The sequence below is a fragment of the Silurus aristotelis genome (assembly GCF_946808225.1).
Source record: "Silurus aristotelis genome assembly, chromosome: 7".
In the NCBI taxonomy this organism is placed as follows: Eukaryota; Metazoa; Chordata; class Actinopteri; order Siluriformes; family Siluridae; genus Silurus; species Silurus aristotelis.
The window spans coordinates 11464536-11491000 of record NC_139580.1 but is presented as its reverse complement, the minus strand read 5'-3'; the positions used below and the strand labels follow the sequence as shown (position 1 = coordinate 11491000).

Below are 26465 nucleotides of genomic sequence, written 5' to 3'. Positions count from 1 at the left end.
AATACTTATCAATTCAGCATCTGCAGGTGGAAATTGTGCAGGAAAACCACTACATCACTTTTCAGTATGTCAGAACTAAAACACACATCATATTGCGTGAGTGGATTTAGAGTGATACCAGCTTCCATCTGGATGTGTGGTGATCACTGGTGTGATGTATTTGCTGAAACTACTGTCAGTTCTGCAGCATTTTACAGCTATTAAACTGATCAAAGTTCACTACAACATTTATTTGAGATGTCAACAAGACTTCAGGAGCATTATTGTTTATATCTACAATGTCAATAAATATTTTCCAGTGGGCAGATTGAGGAGTCAATCCTTTGACTTTAGCCTGAGTATGGATTTCATACACATTTTGTATCTCGTAGTCGATCCCCCTGTACAGTATTCTCTCCTGAAATTGAGTCAATGTTGAAGATGCCTCTGTTTCTATCCTCTGTTTCACTATTCTGGTTAACCAAAAAAATTGACCATTTGACCATTCAATCCCTCATTTGCATAGGTCGCATTCAGATTAATCACAACTGTTCCTTTAGATCTGTTAAAAACAGCGACATTGTCTTTAACATCTGGGACATTTACCACTATCTGCAATGTACTCGTTTGGGGAGGTTTTCCTCCATCAAAAGCGGTCAGAATATCCATTGTGCATAATATTATAACATTGTACATAATATATATATATATATGTTTGCAATCCAGCAACCCGAAAGCAGATGATTCAAATGTTACACACACATAATCCATTTGCATGGCCCATGTGAAAGACCTTCTCATCAGATCACCATTTTCATCAGGTATGAGGGACAAAGCACATGAGCAGTGCACCCCGTAAAACAACTCTATTGTGAAACCAAGTGTTTTTGTGATATTTTAAAAGAACATATAAAATAATCTCAGAGTATACACCTTTCTGATGGTAATGAACTAAATAAACTATAAGAAATAAAGCAAAATCACAGAAAAAAATAAATCATGAATCAAAGTCCAAACATTTTTTTAGCATCTCTCAAAACAAAAGACAATATATGAAAATATATATAAAAATCTACATACAATAAGCTTAATTGTTTCTCAAGCAATAAATGTTTTACAAAAAAATAAAGAAAAAAATCCATTAATCACTGCTGTCATTAAAAACATTAATAATAATAATAATAATAATAATAATAATAATAATAATGAATATAAAATAATAATTATTATTATTTGTTTTTGCTATTTGTTACAGTAAGCAACAATTAATATACATGACTTCAACTGATACAAAAAGAAAGCTATATGTTTAGTTTATGCACTAGGCATATGAAGAGAAGTACAATAAAACCAAGCAGCCATCTAGTAACCATCTAGTAACCAATCACAGCAAACTCAGCAATATTTAGATCTCACAGTACATCAAAATAATTTAAGGACCTGAGACCACAGGATCTTACCTTCTCCTTATTTAGAAGTGTTTGTGTTTGGTTAAATGTCTCTCCTCCATTTATACTGATCAGATCAGCATCTGGAGGTGGAAATGATGCAGGAAAAACCACCACATCACTCTTCAGTGTGTCAGAACTAAAACACACGTCATACTGCTGTGTAGACTTAGAGTAAGACCAGCTCCCATCTGGATGTGTGGTGATCACTGGGGCACTGTATTTGCTGAAACTGCCATCTGCCCTGCAGCATTTTACAGCTATTAAACTAAACAAACTCAGTAAAAATATTACTGACACTGACACAATGGCAATCAGCAAATACATGTTTAGATCCGAATAACTGTCCTCTTTTTTTGGGACATTTTTGAACTGAGTCTTTATGTCACCCGTGCTCTCAGAAACCACAACATCAATAGACACAGTGGCTGACAGTGTGGGCTCTCCATTATCAGAAACCAAAATAACCAATGGGTGAGTTTTTAGGTCATTGTCACTCATTCTCCTTTTAGTCCTGATCTCTCCATTGCTGGTCCCAATTCGAAAGAGGTTGTTTCCTTTAGGTTCAGAGATGTGATAAGAAAGCAGTGCATTATATCCCGAATCTGCATCTACAGCTCTGATCTTCGCCACGAAGTAGCCCGCTTCAGCAGAATAGGGAATGATCTCAGAATGAACAGATCCATGGTCAGCGTAAGGAGCGAGAATCCCAGGACTGTTGTCATTTTCATCCAGTATAAAAACATTCACAGTCACGTTACTGCTCAGTGGAGGAACACCAGAGTCTGTGGCTTGAACTTTAAACTGAAATGTTTTCATTTCCTCATAATTAAATGACTGCAAACTGTGAATATCTCCACTTTCAGGGTTTATGTTTATCATAGATGATACAATAATTCTTTTTGAGCTTTCCAGTAATGAATAAGAAATCCTTGCATTATCACCAGCATCAAGATCAAAAGCAGATACTGTATAAATAAAAGCTCCAACCTGACTGTTCTCTTTTATATAAAAATTTATAAAGGGCTCAGGAAAGCGCGGCGCGTTATCGTTTACATCAGAGACGTGTACGGTAAAGACAACTATGCTAGAGAGAGGTGGGGTTCCTTTATCAGTAGCTGTGATAGTGATGTTAAATTGAGACGCACTTTCTCTGTCGAGAGGTCCATTTACAACTAAGGTATAATAATTCTTATATGACTTTTGGATCTTAAATGGAACGGATCCAATAATGTTGAGTATTACCTGACCGTTTTTATCCGCATCGTTATCGATAACAGTTATCATCCCTACCATTGTGTCAATTGGAGTATCCTCTTTAATAATGTCAACTAATGATGTCACGGATATTTCCGGAACGTTATCGTTAATATCAATGATTTCTACGAGAATTTTACACATTGCCGCTCTTGGATTGTTACCCTTGTCCTTTGCCTGCACTCGAAGTTCAAGCGCATTTTTCTTTTCATAATCTACGTCACCCGTCACTACAACTTCGCCGGTTTCCGGATTTATTGAGAATGCATTCAGATTTTTATCTCTATCGTGGTTAATAATAGTATATGTAATTTCTCCGTTAACCCCCTCATCCAAATCACTGGCATGCACTTTAATCACAGGAGTACCTGGTGGGGCATTCTCGTTAACTCGCGCTTTATACAGTGATTTACTGAACACAGGAACGTTGTCATTAATATCTACTATATTTATAATAACAAGAATCGTTCCAGATCTTTGAGGTTTTCCTTCATCCAAAGCAGTCAGTGTGAGATGGATCACGGGCTGCTTTTCTCGGTCTAAAGCTTTCTGCAGTACTAACTCGGCTGAAACCTCCTGCTCTCCGCTATGTACATCCAGCGAAAAGTGTTCGTTTTGACTCAGCTTGTAGTTATTTATCGAATTGCTTCCCACGTCTGCATCATATGCACTCGGTAATGCAAATCTCTCCCCTTGAGATGCTAACTCTGAAATATTTAACATCCATTCGGTCTGCCGAAATATTGGTGAATTGTCGTTAATATCCAAAACGTTCACCTCAAACCTATAAATATTTAGCGGTGACTTAGCGACTGCTTCTAGCGCAATAGAGCAGATTGTGCTGCGTTCACAAAGCTCTTCTCTGTTAACTGTTTCTTTAACACTGAGAACACCGGTTTTCCGGTTAAGATCAAAATACCTGCTATAAGCTTCGGTAGCAATATGGAATCCTCGGCTCTCAAGATCATGAACGTTCAGATTTAATTCCTTTGCCAAATTTCCAACTATTGTGCCTGGAGATGCTTCTTCCGCTATGTGATACACAACCTGTCCATTCACAAATCTCCAAAAGTGAAGAAGGAGCGATAAACACATCCACGTCTGAAATATTTGACCCGACGACGCACTCATTTTAGGGAATTACAGTAGCACTGTCAAGAAAAATATACATATACATTCCCGTAGTTGAGAAATGTATTTTGTCCGTATTTAAACAGCAGCCAGGCACAATGGCGTATTCAAACAAAGCCGTCTGGAAGATAACATGCCCTGCCTCGAGAAAGGCGGAACAAAGTGAGAAGGAACTCAATAACGTAGAGTGGGAGGCTAGTGACATCATGTGGACAACTATAGCCTTTAACTATATGCATAAATATCGGATATATATTTTATATATTATATTTAATAATGAAAAATAGGATGTATTAACACCAACGGTTCCAAATGACAGATTCCAAACTTTCCAAATAAATGTTCAATGATTTCTTATTTTGTATTTCTGAAATCTGTGTTTGCTTAAAAAAAAAACCCATGCATAACATTCCTCAAATCTTTTTTTATGCAGACATCTAACGTTTACATCTTAAGTTTGCAGAGACCTATATGAAACTGGACTGAGAATTGCAAGATATTTTCTTGATGCACTACTGGGACATAATAAACAAATTCATATGCTTTTAATATTAAAAATATTTTTGTAACATTTAACAAAATCTCCTTGAATTTGATTAAAAATAATTTTGGAATAATTTACAAGACATGGCGGAAGTGGTAGCTGAGAGTTTAAGGCTCCGGGTTACTGACAGGATGGTCAGGGTTTTAAGCCCCTGTATCACCAAACTGCCATTGCCTGGTTTAACCCTTAAGACACTTAACCCCCTGTGTTTTAGAAGTGCTGTATCATGGCTGACCCTGCACTTTGACCCTAGCTTCCTAACATTGCTGGGATATGTGAAGAAAAAAATTACTGTAATGTTAGGTACATGTGACAAGTAAAAAGAACATTTACCCCTATGATCATTCAGTTCCTTCAGTATTATTTGTTTATTTATTTTTGCATAACTATCATTCATTAAAATTAAACATGAGCTGTTCATTTCAATCCTCCACCACATTTCACTCAGCCATGGAATATACGTGGACTATTCAGCACCCTATATTGAGCATAAACTATTTGAATGTTTCAATGATGTTACACAATTTGTCTTTAAAAACTATTCATTACAACCCGTCAGACTCACATTTAATCCTACATATTTTGAGTTTACGAAAATAAATGCCTGGGTAATCGCAGCAAACTAGATGAGTTACTATAGACATTACTAACATACAGGGATATTTATACAAACACTTACAATTGGAGAACTATTGTAAATGAGAGACACGTGAGCAGGAAACCCAATAACAGTATGAATGAACTAAATACATACAGAAGAGAACACATACACAACAAACACACTTGGTTACCTAAGTGCTTTGCAATTCCACTGATGGAGCAAGGGAAAATCGCTGATAAATTCATTAAATCATTAATGCATAATACGGCATTTAGAGCATCAACTGGTTTCACCTGCTATACATCCACAAAGGACTTTTTCCACCCAAAAGGTTACTTTTCAATTTAAACAAATGTATATATATATATATATATATATATATATATATATATATATATATATATATATATATATATATATATATATATATATATATATATATATATATATATATATATATATATATATATATATATATATATATATATATATATATATATATATGTGTGTGTGTGTGTATATGTCAAAGACAGTAGAGACAAAATTTGCAAGAGGTGAGACTTATTTCCCTTGCCTGACAAAATGAACTGTAGTTTTATTGTATTTTATTTTTTATATTATTTATTTAAACTTCACCAGTGATTAAACATATGTTGCAATAGCACAAAAAATAACACTATTTCATTCTTACCTTTCCATTAGTAGGAAGCGTCTGAGTTTTGTTAAAAGCATCCCCTTCATTGATACTTATCAGCTCTGCATCGGAAGGCAGAATTTGTGCAGGAAAAACCACTACATCACTCTTTAGTGTGTCCGAGCTAAAACACACGTCATACTGCTGTGTGGATTTGGAGTAAGACCAGCTTCCATCAGGATGTGTGTTGATCACTGGGGTCCTGTATCTGCTGAAACTACTGTCAGATCTGCAGCATTTAACTGCTATTAAACTGATCACAGTCAGTAAAAATATTACGGAAACTGACACAATGGCAATCAGCAAATACATGTTTAAATCTGAGAAACTGTCCTCTTTTATTGGGGCATGTTTGAACTGAGTCTTTATGTCACCCGTGTGCTCAGACACAGACACATCAAAAGACACAGTGGTTGACAGTGAGGGCTCTCCATGATCAGACACCAAAATGACCAGTGGGTGAGTTTTTAGGTCATTGTCACTCATTCTCCTTTTAGTCCTGATCTCTCCACTGCTGGTTCCTATCCGGAAGAGGTTGTTTCCTTTAGGTTCAGAGATGTGATAAGAAAGCAGTGCATTATATCCGGAATCTGCATCTACAGCTCTGATTTTGGCCACAAAGTAGCCCGCTTCAGCAGAATAGGGAATGTTTTCAGAGTAAACAGATTCATGATCAGAGTAAGGAACAAGAATCCCAGGACTGTTGTCATTTTCATCCAGGATAAAAACATTCACAGTCACATTACTGCTCAGTGGAGGAACACCAGAGTCGGTAGCTTGAACTTTAAACTGAAATGTTTTCATTTCTTCATAGTTAAATGACTGCAAACTGTGAATATCTCCACTTTCTGGGTTTATGTTTATTATGGATGAGAGAGGAAAGCTTTTAGATTTTTCTAGTAATGAATAAGATATTTTAGCATTATCACCAACATCAGGATCAGAAGCAGATATTGTATAAAACACAGTTCCAACCTGACTGTTCTCTTTTAAATATACATTTATTGAGGACTCTGGAAAATGTGGTGCATTGTCATTAACATCAGAAACTTGTACAGTAATGACAGATGTGCTTGAGAGAGGTGGGGTCCCTTCATCAATAGCTGTAATAGTGATATTATACTGGGATGTCGTCTCTCTGTCGAGAGGTCCATCGACAACTAATGTGTAATAATTTTTATATGAATTCTGGACCCTAAATGGAACAAGTCCGGTGATTTTCAAGTTTACTTGGCCGTTTTTACCACTATCATTGTCTATCACCGTTATCATACCGACAATTGTGTCAAGCTGAGCGTCCTCTTTTACCACGCTCACTAAAGAGGTAACAGATATTTCCGGTATATTATCATTCATATCATTTACTTCAACTAATACTTTGCAGTGTGCAGCCCTTGGATTATGTCCTTTGTCTTTAGCTTGGACCCGAATTTCAAATGCACTTTTTTTTTCATAGTCAAGCTCACCTTTTATTACGATTTCTCCAGTGTCTGGATTTAAAGAAAATACACTAAGGTCTTGGTCGTTGCCTTGTCTATAAAAGTCATAAACGATCTCACCATTAAGACCCTCATCCTGATCACTTGCTTGTACTCTAACTACGACTGAACCCGCAGGTGCATTCTCTTGTACGCGAGTTTTATAAAGAGATTTACTAAAAACTGGATTGTTATCATTAACATCCTTAACATTCACAATAATTCTGCATGACCCAGATTGTGGGGGTTTTCCTCCATCTATAGCAGTCAAAGTTAAGTGGATTACAGACTGCGTTTCTCGGTCTAATGACTTTTGAAGTACTAATTCCGTAGACACACTCTGTTCTCTGCTACTCTGTACATCCAAAGAAAAAAAATCATTTTGATTTAGCTTGTAGCTTTTTATCGAGTTACTGCCTATGTCTGCGTCAAACGCATTTTGTAACGGGAATCTCTCTCCTGGAAACGCTGACTCGGCAATAATTAAGTCAATTTCCGGTGGCTGAAATATTGGCTGATTGTCGTTAATATCTAATATATTGACTTCAATTCGGTAAACGTTTAGTGGCGAATTGACAATAATTTCCAAAGATGAAGAACATTTCGGTCTTTGTTCACATAAAGCTTCTCTGTCAATTCTATCCTTAACTTGAAGAACACCCGTCTTTGTATTTAAATCAAAATACCTTTTACTGTCTTCCGAAACGAGATGAACACCACGTCGTTCAAAATCCTGTATATTAATATTTAAATCCTTCGATACATTTCCGATTACAGTACCAGTTTTCGCCTCCTCTGGCAACGAATACAAGATTTGCGCCTCCGCGGTGCTCCAGCAGTATAGAAGCAGTGAAAACCACAACCATATAAAAAATCCGTCTGCCCCTGTTGATGCCATTTTACATCAACACCGAGAACTGCCGAAACCAAATCCATAAAGCAGATAACTAGCATCCAGTTGAACGATTATTAAACTCCATAGGTGCACCATCGCGAGTTCAGAACAAAGCGGTCTGCCCTACAGAACACATCCCCCTTTACGTAAACGGAGGCGTCACAAAACCGAGAATTTATTTTCAGAGTGGAAAGATAGCGACATCGTGTGGAGAATTACAAATTGTTCAGATATTACCGTTTTTCTCAGTTGCTTTGGAGCATTTGTCTAATGATCCTTAATATTTGCAAACCTCAAGTGCATTCTCAAAACAATGTGTACAAACCACAAAAACCTTAGTACATCTCTCAAAAGTAAATATTTGTGTCAATGAACATCTAATATCCATCAAAATGAAAAGTCCCTTTGTCATTGTTCACAAACAAGATCGTCAAAATGGTTAGCCATGTTGTCAGTATGACAGTGCACAATTTCACTTCCTACTGTACGGCATCTATAAATTTAAGAAGCACAAATTCACTTATTTGATTGCACATTTGATTTATACTGATCTGAAGAGACCCCACAGGATTCATACTTTTACTGTACTATATTAGTGTCTGTTTGTTTCTTGGTTGTTTATCCATTTTCAGAAATTGTAATTTTGTGTTTTGCTCTGTTATAAAGGTACCTGCAGTTATTCTCAGTTTTCAGATTAGGAATAAAATTCTCAAAACTGCTTGTTCAACCGCCACATCATTTAGTCATTTGTGCTCATCATAAGAACATTTCTTGTTGCTTTAAAATTGTGAATGCTTTTGTACATTTATTTAATTGAATGTGTACGAGTGTCTGCTGTTTCCTACATTATTAGAAAGAAAGAAAGAAAGAAAGAAAGAAAGAAAGAAAGAAAGAAAGAAAGAAAGAAAGAAAGAAAGAAAGAAAGAAAGAAAGAAAGAAAGAAAGATAGATCGTGGTATATGCTGGAATTAAATTTCAGCACCATGGACAAAGACACCCAATCACTCTTGAACAATCTGACATGAACGCCAAATTACGTAAAACACGCCGTACCAACAATCTTAACAAACTGATATTAATAAATTAATTGGTAAGCAATGCATTTGCATTTTTATACTTTGGAGAGCTAATAAATATCTAATGAATCTAAGAACAGAAAATTATTGTTAATATAAATGTACAAGTTATTTTCAATTTTAAACTTCCATTAAAGAATAGACTGTGTTCTGCTAAAATAGTTTGTATTTCTTTTCGGCTTCTCCCGTTAGGGGTCGCCACAGCGGATCCTCCGCACGTTTGATTTGGCACATGTTTTACGATGGATGCCCTTCCTAACGCAACCCTCCCCAATTTATCCGGGCTTGGGACCGGCACTAAGAGTGGCTGGGGATGGTTCCCTGACCGGGTGGCAGCGGTGGGAGCGCTGCATCTTAACCACTAGACCACCAGGGGACCTGCTAAAATAGTTTGTATAATTTCTACTTATTATTTCAGCGTCCGCAAGCGGAAATGGTGCGGGCAAAACCACAACATCGCTATTCAGTGTGTCCAAGCTGAAACAAACGTCATACTGATGTGTAAACTTACAGTAAAACCAGCTTTCTTCGGGATGTGTCGTGATCACTGGGGCACTGTATTTGCTAAAACTGCCGGCTGCCCGGTAGCATTTTACAGCTAATAAACTGACAAAGCTCATTAAAAAATATCACAAACTGAAACAATGGCGATCGGTCCTGTTTCGGTGTCAATTGAAAATGGTTCAACATGATCGTCGTTGATTTGATTTGCAAAAGAATAAACCACTTCGTTGTTTGTACCATTGTCAATATCAGTAGCTTAAATCGAAATAACAGATGTAACACGTGGAGAATTTTCGTTAACACGGCAGGGGCGGACTGGCCATCTGGCAGACCGGGCACTTTCCTGCTTGACCGACATACTTTTTAGGCCGATACATCTCATTTTGTAAGGGTCTGATCGGCCGAGAAAACTCTTATCAGCCTATTTTTTTCTGCTTAATTAGTTAATGGCGGTGGGGTCTTTGCGGTGGTGTAATGTATTTGTCTAAAAAGTCAGCGTAGGGTTTTTTTTCCCAAAAAGATCGCCCCATGAGACATTAAATCAGCAGCCAATTTTTTTTTTTGTTGTTTTTTTGTTTTATTGACATTGGACTGACCCAATCACACCTTAAAACAACTCCCCTTTTGTGATCTCTGCGAGCGTGTAGGTCAGTGTGTATCTGTCAAAATAGTCAGAGATGGAGAAGAAACGCAAGGGAGGCGCATAGAAATTGCACGAAAAAAAAACAGCGGACAGACAGACGCTGAAGAATGAGTCAAAAGCACAGAGAGAAGGATGAAGATGGAGACTTTGCCTTCAGAGCAGTGGACAAGATGGCCTTAATGATAGCAAGGGCCAATCTGTTCTGTGCCATCAGAGAGGCGAAGCGGGCACATGTGGCAGGGCATCCAGGCGATCACAAACTATAAGACAACATCACCCACTCATGACGCCTCCCTCCCAGATGCACTGAACATCTTCTACAGCCAGATCGAGGTGCAGAACAACATGGCAGCGAGGAAGACCACCCCTCCTCCCAGTGACCAGGTGCTCTGTCTAAACACAGCTAAAGTGAGGAAAACAGTGAACCTACGGAAGTCTGCTGGACCAGACAACATTCCTGGCAGAGTGCTCAGGGAATGTGCAGAACAGCTAGCAGATGTCTTTACTGACATCTTCAACATCTCCATAAGCAGCACCGTTGTTCCTATGTGCCTCAAGATGACGTCCATGGTCCCCGTGCCGAAAAAGTCTACAGTGTCCTGCCTCAATGACTATCGCCTCGTCGCATTCACATCCATCGTGATGAAGTGCTTTGAGAGGCTCATCATGAGACCCAGCTTCCACCCTCACTGGACCCCATGCAGTTTGCATATCGTCCAAACCATTCCACAGTTGCATATCATCCAAACCATTTTCCACAACCCTTCATCTGGCCCTCACCCACCTGGACATTAAGGACTCATATGTACAAATGCTGTTCATAGACTTTAGCTCAGCATTTAACACAATCCTCCCTCAGCACCTGATTAAAACACCTCTCTCTGTAACTGCATTCTGTACTTCCTGACTGAGAGACCTCAGTCAGTCTGGATCGGGAACAGCATCTCCAGCACCACCACAGTGAGCACTGGGGCCCCTCATTGCTGTGTGCTCAGTCCACTGCTGTTCACTCTGCTGACTTACGACTGTGTAGCAATGCACAGCTCAAACCACATCATCAAGTTCGCTGATGACATGACCATGGCTGGTCCCATCAGCAAGAAAGATGAGTCAGCATACATAGAGGAGGTACAACAGTTAACAGCCTGGTGTAAAGCCAGCAACCTGTCTCTAAACATTGACAAAATTAAAGAGATGTTGTTGATTTCAGGTGAATTCACTGATCATCAATGAATTATCTGTGGAGATCTTCAAGAGCACCAAATTCCTTGGTATTCATCTTACGGAGAACTTCACTTTGTCGCTCAACATCAGCTCCATCACCAAGAAAGCCCAGCAGCATCTCTACTTTCTAAAAAGGCTAACGTAAGCCCATCTCCCTCCCCCCATCCTGCACCGTCTTGGATCGCAAGACCCTTCAGAGGATAGTGAGGACAGATGAGAAGATCATCAGAGTCTCTCCCCCTCTATCACAGACATTTACACCACACACTGCATCCGCAAAGCCAACAGCATTGCGGATGACCCCATAAACCCCTCACACACACTCTTCATCCTTTTGCCACAAGGGAAGCAGTTCTAAAGCATTTAGGCCACCACATCCAGACTGTGCAACAGTTTCTTCCCTTAAGCCATCAGGCTACTCAACACAGAACTAAACTAAAACTCATACACACACACACACACACACACACACACACACACACACACACACACACACACACACACACAGAACTGTGTTACTGATCTGTACAACCCAGACGCAACACACACTCGTACTCACTTCACACATCAATGTCTTCAGCACCACGCATACTATAGTCTATTATTTTTTTATGTGTAAAATCCCTGTTTTTCTAAAATCCCATTGTCTCAAAGATTTAGATTTAAATCCTTTGCTAGATTTCTGTTCCTGGTCACACTTGGTTACATAAAAATGGAAGTGAAAACGTGCACTATTAGAGGCCATGTGCTTTGCAAAACCAATCATGGAGCAGGGGAAAATCGCTGACAAAATCATTATATCACGAATGCAGAATAAGGCATTTAGAGCATCAACTGGTTTCACCTGCTATACATCCACAAAGAACCTTTTCCACCCAAATGGTTACTTTTTAATTTAAACAAATGTATATATGCCAAAGACCATGGATACAAAATTTGCAAGAGGTGAGACTTATTTCCCTTGCCTGACAAAATGCAATATAGTTTTATTGTATTTTATTTTTTAGATTATTTATTTAAACTTCACCAGTGAATAAACATATGTTGAAAATTAGATATATGTTAAAAAATTAGACATATGTTGAAAAATGTCAAAAAAATAACACTATTTCATTCTTACCTTTCCATTAGTAGGAAGCGTCTGAGTTTTGTTAAAAGCATCCCCTTCATTGATACTTATCAGCTCTGCATCGGAAGGCAGAATTTGTGCAGGAAAAACCACTACATCACTCTTTAGTGTGTCCGAGCTAAAACACACGTCATACTGCTGTGTGGATTTGGAGTAAGACCAGCTTCCATCAGGATGTGTGTTGATCACTGGGGGCCTGTATCTGCTGAAACTACTGTCAGTCCTGCAGCATTTAACTGCAATTAAACTGATCACAGTCAGTAAAAATATTACTGAAACTGACACAATGGCAATCAGCAAATACATGTTTAAATCTGAGAAACTGTCCTCTTTTATTGGGGCATGTTTGAACTGAGTCTTTATGTCACCCGTGTGCTCAGACACAGACACATCAAAAGACACAGTGGTTGACAGTGAGGGCTCTCCATGATCAGACACGAAAATGACCAGTGGGTGAGTTTTTAGGTCATTGTCACTCATTCTCCTTTTAGTCCTGATCTCTCCACTGCTGGTTCCTATCCGGAAGAGGTTGTTTCCTTTGGGTTCAGAGATGTGATAAGAAAGCAGTGCATTATATCCGGAATCTGCATCTACAGCTCTGATTTTGGCAACAAAGTAGCCCGCTTCAGCAGAATAGGGAATGTTCTCAGAGTAAACAGATCCATGATCAGAGTAAGGAACAAGAATCCCAGGACTGTTGTCATTTTCATCCAGGATAAAAACATTCACAGTCACATTACTGCTCAGTGGAGGAACACCAGAGTCGGTAGCTTGAACTGTAAACTGAAATGTTTTCATTTCTTCATAGTTAAATGACTGCAAACTGTGAATATCTCCACTTTCTGGGTTTATATTTATTATGGATGAGAGAGGAAAGCTTTTAGATTTTTCTAGTAATGAATAAGATATTTGAGCATTATCACCAACATCAGGATCAGAAGCAGATATTGTATAAAACACAGTTCCAACCTGACTGTTCTCTTTTAAATACACATTGATTGACGACTCTGGAAAATGTGGTGCATTGTCATTAACATCAGAAACTTGTACAGTAATGAAAGATGTGCTTGAGAGAGGTGGGGTCCCTTCATCAATAGCTGTAATAGTGATATTATACTGGGATGTCGTCTCTCTGTCGAGAGGTCCATCGACAACTAATGTGTAATAATTTTTATATGAATTCTGGACCCTAAATGGAACAAGTCCGGTGATTTTCAAGTTTACTTGGCCGTTTTTACCACTATCATTGTCTATCACCGTTATCATACCGACAGTTGTGTCAAGCTGAGCGTCCTCTTTTACCACGCTCACTAAAGAGGTAACAGATATTTCCGGTATATTATCATTCATATCATTTACTTCAACTAATACTTTGCAGTGTGCAGCCCTTGGTTTATGTCCTTTGTCTTTAGCTTGGACCCGAATTTCAAATGCACTTTTTTTTTCATAGTCAAGCTCACCTTTTATTACGATTTCTCCAGTGTCTGGATTTAAAGAAAATACACTAAGGTCTTGGTCGTTGCCTTGTCTATAAAAGTCATAAACGATCTCACCATTAAGACCCTCATCCTGATCACTTGCTTGTACTCTAACTACGACGGTACCCACAGGTGCATTCTCTTGTACGCGAGTTTTATACAGAGATTTACTAAAAACTGGATTGTTATCATTAACATCCTCAACATTCACAATAATTCTGCATGACCCAGATTGTGGGGGTTTTCCTCCATCTATAGCAGTCAAAGTTAAGTGGATTACAGACTGCGTTTCTCGGTCTAATGACTTTTGAAGTACTAATTCCGTAGAGACACTCTGTTCTCTGCTGCTCTGTACATCCAAAGAAAAAAAATCATTTTGATTTAGCTTGTAGCTTTTTATCGAGTTACTGCCTATGTCTGCGTCAAACGCATTTTGTAACGGGAATCTCTCTCCTGGAAACGCTGACTCGGCAATAATTAAGTCAATTTCCGGTGGCTGAAATATTGGCTGATTGTCGTTAATATCTAATATATTGACTTCAATTCGGTAAATGTTTAGTGGCGAATTAACAATAATTTCCAAAGATAAAGAACATTTCGGTCTTTGTTCACATAAAGCTTCCCTGTCAATTCTATCCTTAACTTGAAGAACACCCGTCTTTGTATTTAAATCAAAATACCTTTTACTGTCTTCCGAAACGAGATGAACACCACGTCGTTCAAAATCCTGTATATTAATATTTAAATCCTTCGATACATTTCCGATTACAGTACCAGTTTTCGCCTCCTCTGGCAACGAATACAAGATTTGCGCCTGCGCGGTGCTCCAGCAGTATAGAAGCAGTGAAAACCACAACCATATAAAAAATCCGTCTGCCCCTGTTGATGCCATTTTACATCAACACCGAGAACTGCCGAAACCAAATCCATAAAGCAGAAAACAAGCATCCAGTTGAACGATTGTTAAACTCCATAGGTGCACCATCGCGAGTTCAGAACAAAGCGGTCTGCCCTACAGAACACATCCCCCTTTACGTAAACGGAGGCGTCACAAAACCGAGAATTTATTTTCAGAGTGGAAAGATAGCGACATCGTGTGGAGAATTACAAATTGTTCAGATATTACCGTTTTTCTCAGTCGCTTTGGATCATTTGTCTAATCATTCTTTATATTTGCAAACCTCAAGTGCATTCTCAAAACAATGTGTACAAACCACAAAATCCTTAACATATCTCTCAAAAGTAAATATTTGTGTCAATTAACATCTAATTCCTATCAAAATGAAAAGTCCCTTTGTCACTGATCACAAACAAGATCGTCAAAATGGTTAGTCATGTTGTCAGTATGACAGTGCACAATTTCAGTATTTCTTGATATAAACTATAGTTTGGATTACAATGATTAAAAATGCACAAAATTTTACTTCCTTATGTATGGCATCTATGAATTTCTAAAGCACAAATTCATTTATTTGATTGCATATTTGAATTAAATTGATCTGAAGAGACCTGACAGGATTCATACTTTTACTGTACTGCATTAGTGTCTGTTTGTTTCTTGGTTGTTTATCCATTTTCAGAAATTGTAATTTTGTGTTTTGCTCTGTTGCCAAATAAAGGTTCATGCAGTTTTTCTCAGTTGCTTTGGAGCGTTTTTCAGTTTAGGAATGAAATTCTCAAAACTACTTGTTCAACCACCACATTATTTAGTCATTTGTGAACATCATAAGAACATTTCTTGTTGCTTTGATCAAATTGCGAATGTTTTTGTACATTTATTTAATTGATTGTGTACGAGTGTATGCTGTTTCCTACATTATTAGAAAGAAAGAAAGAAAGAAAGAAAGAAAGAAAGAAAGAAAGAAAGAAAGAAAGAAAGAAAGAAAGATAGATATTGGTATATGCTGGAATTAAATTTCAGCACCATGGACAAAGACACCCAATAACTCTTAACTGATATGAACGCCAAATTACGTAAAACACGCCGTACCAACCATCTTAACAAACTGATATGAATAAATTAATCGGTAAGCAATGCATTTGCATTTTTATACTTTAGAGAGCTAATAAATATCTAATGAATGTAAGGACAGTTTATATTGTTTATATTGTAATTATAAATGTACAAGTTTTTTTCCATTTTAAACTTTCATGAAAGAATAGACTGTGTTCTGCTGAAAGTCTTCCATCATTTCTACTTATTATTTCAGCGTCCACAAGCGGAAATGGTGCGGGGAAAACCACAACATCGCTATTCAGTGTGTCCAAGCTTAAACAAACGTCATACTGCTGTGTAGACTTACAGTAAGACCAGCTTTAGGATTTGTAGTGATTACTTGGGCACTGTATTTGCTAAAACTGCCGGCTGTCTGGTAGCATTTTACAGCTATTAAACTGCCAAGACTCGTATTTGCACAGCTCAAACCACATCATCAAGTTTGCTGATGACATGACAATGGCTGGTCCCATCAGCAAGAAAGATGAGTCAGCATACATAGAGGAGGTGCAACAGTTAACAGCCTGGTGTAAAGCCAGCAACCTGTCTCTGAACGTTGACAAATTAAAGTGATGGTTGTTGACTTCAGGAGAACACAGATCGACCATTCTTCACTGATCATCAATGAATCCTCCTTGGAGATCATCAAGAGAACCAAATTCCTTGGTATTCATCTGGCAGAGAACTTCACTTCGTCACTTAACACCAGCTCCATCACCATGGAAGCCCAGCAGCAACTCTAATTTCTGAGAAGGCTGAGGAAAGCTCATCTCCCTCCCCCATCTTGACTACATTCTACAGAGGGACCTTTGAGAGCATCCTAAACAGCTGCATCATTGCCTGGTTTGGGAACTGCACCGTAGCTTTATGTTGTTCAATGTAGCAACAGGGTTCTGGAGGAATGTTGTCTCATTTCACTGTGTTCTGCGTCAGCTATATATGTTTGATATAATAATAAAAGCTTCTTGACTTCTTGAGAGAGTTGAGGGAGAAGTGAGTGTGGAGCTGCTTTAAGCAGAACTGTTTTTAGAACACTTAGGCTTTGTAATACGCGTTGATACCACTTGATAAAACTGAGCCAAAAACACAAAATAATGGTAAACAAACTGCACTAAATTAATGACACGCTTTGCTCTGTGACTACATGAGTTTGGCTTTTTACATTTATGTCCACAGGAGTAGTTACCCATGCTATAATGTCTCAGTTTTAACATAAGAAGGTCAGAGCAGCTAGTTTATACATTGTGCACGCTGGCTAAGACAAATAGCAGATCTTTAAACTAGTTTTTGATGTTTCTCTGTTGAGCTAAAAGTGTTTTTTTTTTCGTTTTTTAAGTGTGTCTGATACATTGCTTTATAATTTAACATTATTTATAATCAACAATTTATCTAGTCTCTTATCTTTCTCCCTCAAACACACAGACATACACAAAATGAATGCCATAACTAGTTTTGGGATTTATCAATGTGGATTTTATTTTTATTGTAATAATAAATTATACTTTAATTATACTTTTTAAAAGTTTTTAATGTGTCTACCCTCATTATTTCCTACCTATTACTAATTGACTTTAGTGCTTTTATGGAATAGGAGTTGGTATACATATTTAAGGGCATGCAAATATGGGTAGTATTTGTAATGAAATTTAGTGGGCAAGTCTGGGCCAAAATGCCAGGAACGATTTCTTTTGTCCCAGTTCAATTCAGTGACACAGGCTTATAAACAAAACATACTAAAAACTGTAACTTTACAATTTACATCTTCAACATTAATTACTATTTAAAATGTTCCAGATCTGGACGGTTTTCCTCCATCTACAGCAGTGAGTATGAACTGAATCACAGACTTTTTCTTGTTCATTGCTCATTGCTCATTGCTCAGTTCATCCAGAGAAAAGTGTTAATTCTGGCTTAGCTTGTAACTCATTATTGCGTGATTGCCCACATCTACATCAGATGCACTTGGAGAAAGATATCTCTCCCCAGGAAATTCTGATTCGGAAATATTACATTCTGTTTTAGACAAAGGAAACGTTGAAAATGATACATATTTAATAGCGAGTTAACAAGTGCCTCTAGTTCCAATGAACATTTTGTGTCTCGTTTGCAGACCTTGTCTCAGTCTATTCTTTCTTTAATGTGTAAAAACCATGTTTTTCTAAAATCCCAAGGTCTTGACGATTTAGATTTAAATCCTTTGCTAAATTTCTGTTTCTCATCTTACTTCCTCCAAAATAATCTATGCAATCCGCACATCTACTACACTCTACCTTGAGCAAACATCCACAAAATGACACAACTCACCGTCAAAGCAGCCATAATCGGAAGTGTCACATGTATCTTTGAAAAACATCAGCAACAACGGCCATAAAAGCAACAAAAGCTAATTTACTAATGGTGAAACTATAAACCCAGACTCATCACATCTCCAAAACATGCCTGATGGGAGGAGCTTTAAAAAATATTATAATTGTACAACTGCGAATGGCGAAATTCTGCTATTTTATTCAATACATAATGTCATAATGGAAAAAACACTTCAACAATTGTATTAAAAAAATTATAGTACTATTACTAAAAAAAGTACTTACTACTTTTACTAATATTATATTATTAAACTCTTGACATGGTAAATATTCTGGCTGTTTATAGAGTATACATTTTGCAACCACATTTTATCCCTTTGGGGGAAAATTGAGAAAAATACATTTAAAGATTCCAGTCAAACAATATCCCATAGTTTTAAATTTACATGAAATATAAAACTATGGGATAATCATTAGTCCAGAAAAAGTAATATGTGCGAAGTAAGAATTTGACTTAATGTCTGATTGTAAATAAAGTATAATCATATGCCACAAAAGATTAAAGAAAGATCTTACCTTCTCTTTAAGTGTATGTGTTTTGTTCAAAGTGTATCCTCCATTTATACTGATCAAGTCAGCATCTGCAGGTGGAAATGGTGCAGGGAAAACCATGACGTCACTTTTGAGTGTGTCAGAACTAAAACACACATCATACTGCTGTGTGGATTTTGAGTAAGACCAGCTTCCATCAGGATGTGTGGTGATCACTGGGGCACTGTATTTGCTGAAACTGCCATTTGTCCTGAAGCATTTTACAGCTATTAGACTGATCAGGCTCAGTAAAAATATCACTGAAACTAACACAATGGCAATCAGCAAATACATGTTTAGATCCGAATAACTGTCCTCTTTTGTAGGTGCAGTTTTGAACTGAGTCTTTATGTCATCTGTGTTCTCAGAAACCACAACATCAATAGACACAGTGGCTGACAGTGAGGGCTCTCCATTATCAGACACCAAAATGACAAGTGGGTGAGTTTTTAGGTCATTGTCACTCATTCTCCTCTTAGTTCTGAGCTCTCCATTGCTGGTCCCAATCCGGAAGAGGTTGTTTCCTTTAGGTTCAGAGATGTGATAAGAAAGTAGTGCATTATATCCAGAATCTGCATCTACAGCTCTGATCTTGGCAACAAAGTAGCCCGCTTCAGAAGCATAGGGAATGATCTCAGTGTGAACAGATCCATGATCAGAGTAAGGAGCAAGAATCCCAGGACTGTTGTCATTTTCATCCAGGATAAAAACATTCACAGTCACATTACTGCTCAGTGGAGGAACACCAGAGTCTGTGGCTTCTAGTTTAAACTGAAATGTTTTCATTTTCTCATAATTAAATGACTGCAAACTGTGAATATCTCCACTTTCATGGTTTATGTTTATCATAGATGATAGAAGAATACTTTTGGAGTTTTCCAGTAAGGAATAAGAAATTCTAGCATTATCACCAATATCAGGATCAAACGCAGATATTGTATAAAAAACAGCCCCAACCTGACTGTTCTCTTTTACATATACATTGATTGAGGTCTGTGGAAACCGTGGTGCGTTGTCATTCACATCAGAAATGTCTACAGTAATGGCAGCTGTGCTTGAAAGAGGTGGGGTCCCTTCATCCGTAGCCGTGATAGTGATATTATACTGGGATGTCGTCTCTCTGTCGAGAGGTCCATCCACAACTAATATGTAATAATTTTTATATGAATTCTGGACCCTAAATGGAACAAGTCCGGTAATTTTCAAGTTTACTTGACCGTTTTTACCACTATCATTATCTATCGCCGTTATCATACCGACAGTTGTGTCAATCTGAGCGTCCTCTTGTAACATGCTTACTAAAGACGTAACAGATATTTCCGGTATATTATCATTAACATCGATAACTTCGACTAATACTTTACAGTGTGCAGTCCTTGGTTTATGTCCTTTGTCTTTAGCCTCTATCCGAATTTCGAACGCGCTTTTCCGTTCATGGTCAAGCTCATCTTTTATTATGATTTCTCCAGTTTCTGGATTTATAGAAAATACACTGAGGTCTTGGTCGTCGTCCTGTTTATAAAAGTCATAAACTATCTCACCATTAAGACCCTCATCCTTATCACTTGCTTGTACTCTAACTACGACTGAACCCGCAGGTGCATTCTCCTGTACGCGAGTTTTATACAGAGACTTACTGAAAACTGGAATGTTATCATTAACATCCTCAACATTCACAATAATTCTCATTGAGCCGGATTGTGGAGGTTTCCCCCCGTCTACTGCAGTTAAAGTTAAGTGGATTACAGACTGCGTCTCTCGGTCTAATGGTTTTTGTAGCATTAATTCCGGAGACAAACTCTGATCTCTGCTACTCTGCACATCCAAAGAAAATAAATCATTTTGATTTAGCTTGTAGCTTTTTACCGAGTTACTGCCTATGTCTGCGTCAAACGCGTTAAGTAACGGTAATCTCTCTCCTGGAAACGCTGACTCCACAATATTTAACTCCATCACTGGTAAACGAAAAGTTGGCTGATTGTCATTGATATCTAAGACGTTCACTTCAAAACGATAAATGTTTAATGGCGAATGGACAATTATTTCCAAACCTAAAGAACATTTCGGTCTTTGTTCACATAAAGCTTCTCTGTCAACTCTATCCTTAACTTGAAGTAAGCCCGTCTTCATATTTAATTCGAAATACCTTTCATTGTTTGCTGTTACAAGCTGTAATCCACGTCGTTCAAAATCCTGTATATTAATATTTAAATCCTTCGATACATTTCCGATTACAGTACCAGCTTTCGCCTCCTCTGGCAACGAATACACGATTTGCGCCTCCGCGGTGCTCCAGCAGTATAGAAGCAGTGAAAACCACAACCATATAAAAAATCCGTCTGCCCCTGTTGATGCCATTTTACATCAACATCGAGAACTGCCGAAACCAAATCCATAAAGGAGAAAACAAGCATCCAGTTGAACGATTATTAAACTACATAGGTGCACCATCGCGAGTTCAGAACAAAGCGGTCTGCCCTACAGAACACATCCCCCTTTACGTAAACGGAGGCGTCACAAGACCGAGAAATTATTTTCAGAGTGGAAAGATAGCGACATCGTGTGGAGAAGTACAAATTGTTCCGATATTACAGTTTTTCTCGGTTGATTTGAAGCATTTGTCGAATCAACCCTTAATATTTGCAAACCAGTAAGTGCCCCTCAGCGATGATCCAGCAATGTAAAAGCAGTGAAACCACAGCCATATAAAAAATCCATCTGCCACTGTTGAGGCCATTTTACATCAACACCGAGGACTGGCGAACATAAATTCATATAGCAGAAAACAAACGTCTGGCGGAACAATCCTTAAACTGTATAAATGTACCATGGCTACATCAGGACCAAGCGGTCTTCCAGACGGAGCACATCCCCTTTACGTTTACAGCAGGCGCAACTCAAGACCACAACATCATGTGTAGAAGAAGAAATTATATAATTATACCTTTAAATAAATAGCAATCTCAATAATCTACAACAAAGCAAAACACATGTTAAACTGCTATCATAAATATAATATTTTATATTTATTATATATTATTTTCAATCATATAAGCTATAATTAAATTAAGAAAAAAAATAATAATAATAATAAAAAAAAAATATATATATATATATATATATATATATATATATATATATATATATATATATATATATATATATATATATATATATATATATATATATATACATATATATGAAGGGTCACAAAAGACAAATTACATGAACGCTTTAGAAACCGCAGCACTAACAAAGTAATCTCAAACATCTGATAAGTATAAATTCATTGGTAAGCAATTAGTAATGCACATTTTTATACTAAAGAGAGCATAATGAAATTAATGACAGAATTTTAAGTAAACAATTGTACAACTCAATTCTGAAAGGTGGGACATGGTGTTGTATGTAAAAAAAGAGAGAGCGTGCAGTGATGTTTACAGCTCATGAAACATTCTTTTATTTAAAACTGAACATGGGAAATGTGTTTAAACAAATGTTTAACTGAGAAAATGTGACATTTTAGGGAAACTTCAAGGTAATTTTAAACTTGATGGCTGCAACAAGTCCCAATCAAGTTGGAACATTGACAACAAAAGACTCGAAAAATGTGTTATTATAAAGAAACAGCTGAAGGAATATGTTGCAAACAATTAGATTAGATTAGATTACATTTTACAAGTTGTAGAAAATTTTCAGAATAATGTTCCTCAACAAGATTCAAAGGATCTAAAGAATTATCTCTGCACATTAGACAAGGGCTAAATCAACATTGAATGCTTATAATCTTGGAGCCCCTCAGTTCTGGTGCAGTTCTGGTGTGAAACAAGATATATGACAATAAAGATAAATAATTGATCAGGTCGAATCCTGCATCAGACACAAATGGGACAACATTCCTTTGCCAAAACTACAGTAACTGGTTTTACTGTACTAGTGGGTGATCTCTCCACTGCTGGTTCCAATTCGGAAGAGGTTGTTTGCTTTATGTTTAGAGATGTGATAAGAAAGCAGTGTATAATGTCCAGAATCTGCATCTACAGCTCTGATCTTGGCCACAAAGTAGTCTGCTTTAGCAAAATAGGGAACATTATTATTATTATTAAAAGTAGTAGTAGTAGTAGTAGTAGTAGTAGTAGTAGTAGTAGTAGTAGTAGTATTTTAATCGTAAAAAAATTGGTCATACCTATGAGGGATATGGACCAGCCAAGGAAGTTCCTGACATGGGGAATTTTTGCAGTATAGGCTAATCTTAAAACCACATTTAATCCCAATGGAATAAATTAAGAAAAAAAGCTGTTAAAAATCCAATCATTGACCAACAGGACAAAAAACAAGAACCTGAACCTAAAAATTTGATTAAATAAAAAATTTCTACTCTTTTGGTAATATATAGTGTATAAAATATATTTTTGAATAAAGATTGATCTGTCAACTTTATACAATTCAATTGCTCCAAAGTCACTCTCTTTCAGATAATGACAAGGTAATTACAACCTTTAACAGCAATTTATAATTTGCTTCCACCGAGTGAGAAAGACAAGAAATGATACAAGAAATAAATGAAATCAAAACATGAAGTGGGTTGTTGTGATTGTGATAATGCTTTTAAGATCATGGACAGCAAATCATTGTCATTGGGCCAAGAAATTTAATTTAAGTAAATAGGAATTAGCATGTAACGTTTAAGTCATAAATAAAGTATAAACATATTCTACAAAAGATTAATGACCACAGATCTTACCTTCTCTTTAAGTGTTTGTGTTTGGTTAAATGTCTCTCCTCCATTTATACTGATTAAATCAGCATCTGCAGGTGGAAATGGTGCAGGAAAAACCACCACATCACTCTTCAGTGTGTCAGAACTAAAACACACATCATACTGCTGTGTAGACTTAGAGTAAGACCAGCTCCCATCTGGATGTGTGGTGATCACTGGGGCACTGTATTTGCTGAAACTGCCATCTGCCCTGCAGCATTTTACAGCTATAAAACTAAACAAACTCAGTAAAAATATTACTGACACTGACACAATGGCAATCAGCAAATACATGTTTAAATCCGAATAACTGTCCTCTTTTATTGGTACACTTTTGAACTGAGTCTTTAAGTCACCTGTGTTCTCAGAAACCACAACATCAATAGACACAGTGGCTGACAGTGTGGGCTCTCCATTATCAGACACCAAAATGACCAATGGGTGAGTTTTTAGGTCATTGTCACTCATTCTCCTTTTAGTCCTGATCTCTCCATTGCTGGTCCCAATTCGGAAGAGGTTGTTTCCTTTAGGTTCAGAGATGTAATAAGAAAGCAGTGCATTATATCCCGAATCTGCATCTACAGCTCTGATCTTGGCCACAAAGTAGCCCGCTTCAGCAGAATAGGGAATGATCTCAGTATGAACAGATCCATGATCAGAGTAAGGAGCAAGAATCCCCGGACGGTTGTCATTCTCATCCAGGATAAAAATATTCACAGTCACATTACTGCTCAGTGGAGGAACACCAGAGTCTGTGGCTTGAACTTTAAACTGAAATGTTTTCATTTCCTCATAATTAAATGACTGCAAACTGTGAATATCTCCACTTTCAGGGTTTATGTTTATTATAGATGATACAAGAATTTTTTTTGAGCTTTCCAGTAATGAATAAGAAATCCTTGCATTATCACCAGCATCAGGATCAAACGCAGATACTGTATAGATAAAAGCTCCAACCTGACTGTTCTCTTTTACATACAAATTAATGATGGACTGTGGAAAACGTGGGACATTGTCATTTACATCCGATACATGTACAGTAATGACAGTAGTACTGGAGAGACGTGGAGTCCCTTCATCGATGGCTGTTATAGTGATATTATATTGTGACACACGTTCTCTGTCCAACGAACCATAAACAACTAAGGAATAATAATTTTTATATGAAGACTTTAGATTAAACTTTTCAGACTCCGATATATATAGTTTAGCAACACCGTTTTTTTCGCTGTCTGGATCTGTGACCGTCAATAAAGCAACTACTGATCCTGGAGCAGAATCCTCTCTAATTGTATTCATAAGAGATGTAAGGGAAATTACTGGTGTATTATCATTAACGTCAATTACTTCTATTAGGACTTTACAGTGAGTGCTTCGTGGCGAATGGCCTCGATCAGTGGCTTGCGCACGGATTTCAAGCGCATGATTTTCTTCGTAATCTAAATTGCCCTGAACTGTTATTTCACCACTGTCTTTGTCTATCGCGAATAAACCAGATGTTGTTGAACTATCTCGCTCTATCAGTGAATAAACAATTTCACCATTTACACCCTCGTCTAAATCTGTAGCTGTAAGTTTTAACAGTACCGTCCCAGGTAGAGTATTTTCTAAAACACGCACCTTATAAAGCTGTTTGTTAAATGTAGGATTGTTATCATTTACATCCAGGATATGAATGACAACGATCGCCGTTCCAGATCGGGGGGGTTTTCCTCCGTCTACAGCTGTCAGAGTTAACCGAATCACAGGCTGTTTCTCTCTGTCTAATGACTTCTGTAGCATTAACTCAGCAGACACCGTCTGTTCTCCACTCTGTACATCCAAAGTGAAATGCTCATTCTGGCTCAGCTTGTAACTTTTCACTGAGTTGATTCCTATGTCTGCATCTTTGGCTACTGGTAATGGAAATCTTTCCCCAGTGTATGCTGACTCCGTGATATTAATATCGAATGACATTTTATGAAAAAACGGTGCATTGTCATTTATATCTATAATATTTACCTCTATTCTATGGAGATTGAGAGGATTATTAAAGATGACTTCAATAGTCAGTAAACACTTTGCTACATTACTACAGAGGTCCTCTCTGTCTATTTTCTCACTGACAAAGAGCACTCCGGTTTTTAGATTTACATCAAAATACCTCTTACTGTGCGTCGATACAATCTGCAATCCCCTTGACTCCAGTTCCAGTACATTTACGTTTAAGTCCTTTGCGATATTTCCAACAAATGTTCCTTGTATGGCTTCCTCCAATACAGAGTAAGATATCTGCGACGTGCAGAAGCCAGATAAACACAATAAAGCAACGAACCAAATCCAAATCCTCTCTTTTTGAACAGGGAATCCCATTGCAGCGAACGCAGTCTGAGAAAATAAGACAAACAATTCCGTAAAATTCCTACAGCAATATTCTACATATTAAAAGCTCTACATGGAGCCAGCCCGACATTGTGAGCCCACCATTTCATTCTCGTAGAAACAAAGCGCCCTTTTCCTCTATGCTTCTCGCTTAATCACTCGATAGGAGGTACCTTAGAAGATGGCGGATTGTTGTTTCACGGTCTGCAGCGACACCAAGAGTCCATTTTATATTCACAAAGAAACAACCGGCGTTAGTTACTTTTCCTTTGTGTTCTACGTTTAGATTACCTTTACACAATTAAGCATTTGTCGACAGAAAAATAAATTGTTTAGTATTTTTTTTATCAATTTTGGGTTGTGTTGCTTAT

The 26465-nt window shown here is 37.4% G+C and overlaps 1 protein-coding gene and 1 pseudogene across 6 annotated transcripts in view; both read right to left on the bottom strand.

Annotated features, from left to right (window-relative positions):
* Positions 1 to 26465, bottom strand: part of LOC310728999 (protocadherin alpha-C2-like) — a 60206-nt gene that overhangs the window by 28689 nt on the left and 5052 nt on the right. The window contains exon 2 of one of the 5 annotated variants that reach the window (XM_083546913.1): positions 23719 to 26100. The exons of 1 other annotated variant lie outside the window; for it this stretch is intronic. In XM_083546913.1, coding sequence (XP_083403039.1) covers positions 23719 to 26100 — 2382 coding nt within the window. Of the gene's footprint in view, positions 1 to 1439; positions 3980 to 5651; positions 8191 to 18959; positions 21476 to 23718; positions 26101 to 26465 lie in introns of those variants that run through there. 3 more of the 5 variants (XM_083546918.1, XM_083546916.1, XM_083546917.1) reach the window with 3 other exon arrangements.
* Positions 12084 to 15105, bottom strand: LOC310729035 (protocadherin alpha-6 pseudogene; annotated as a pseudogene). Its single transcript has one exon. The product of its transcript is annotated as a protocadherin alpha-6 pseudogene (transcript).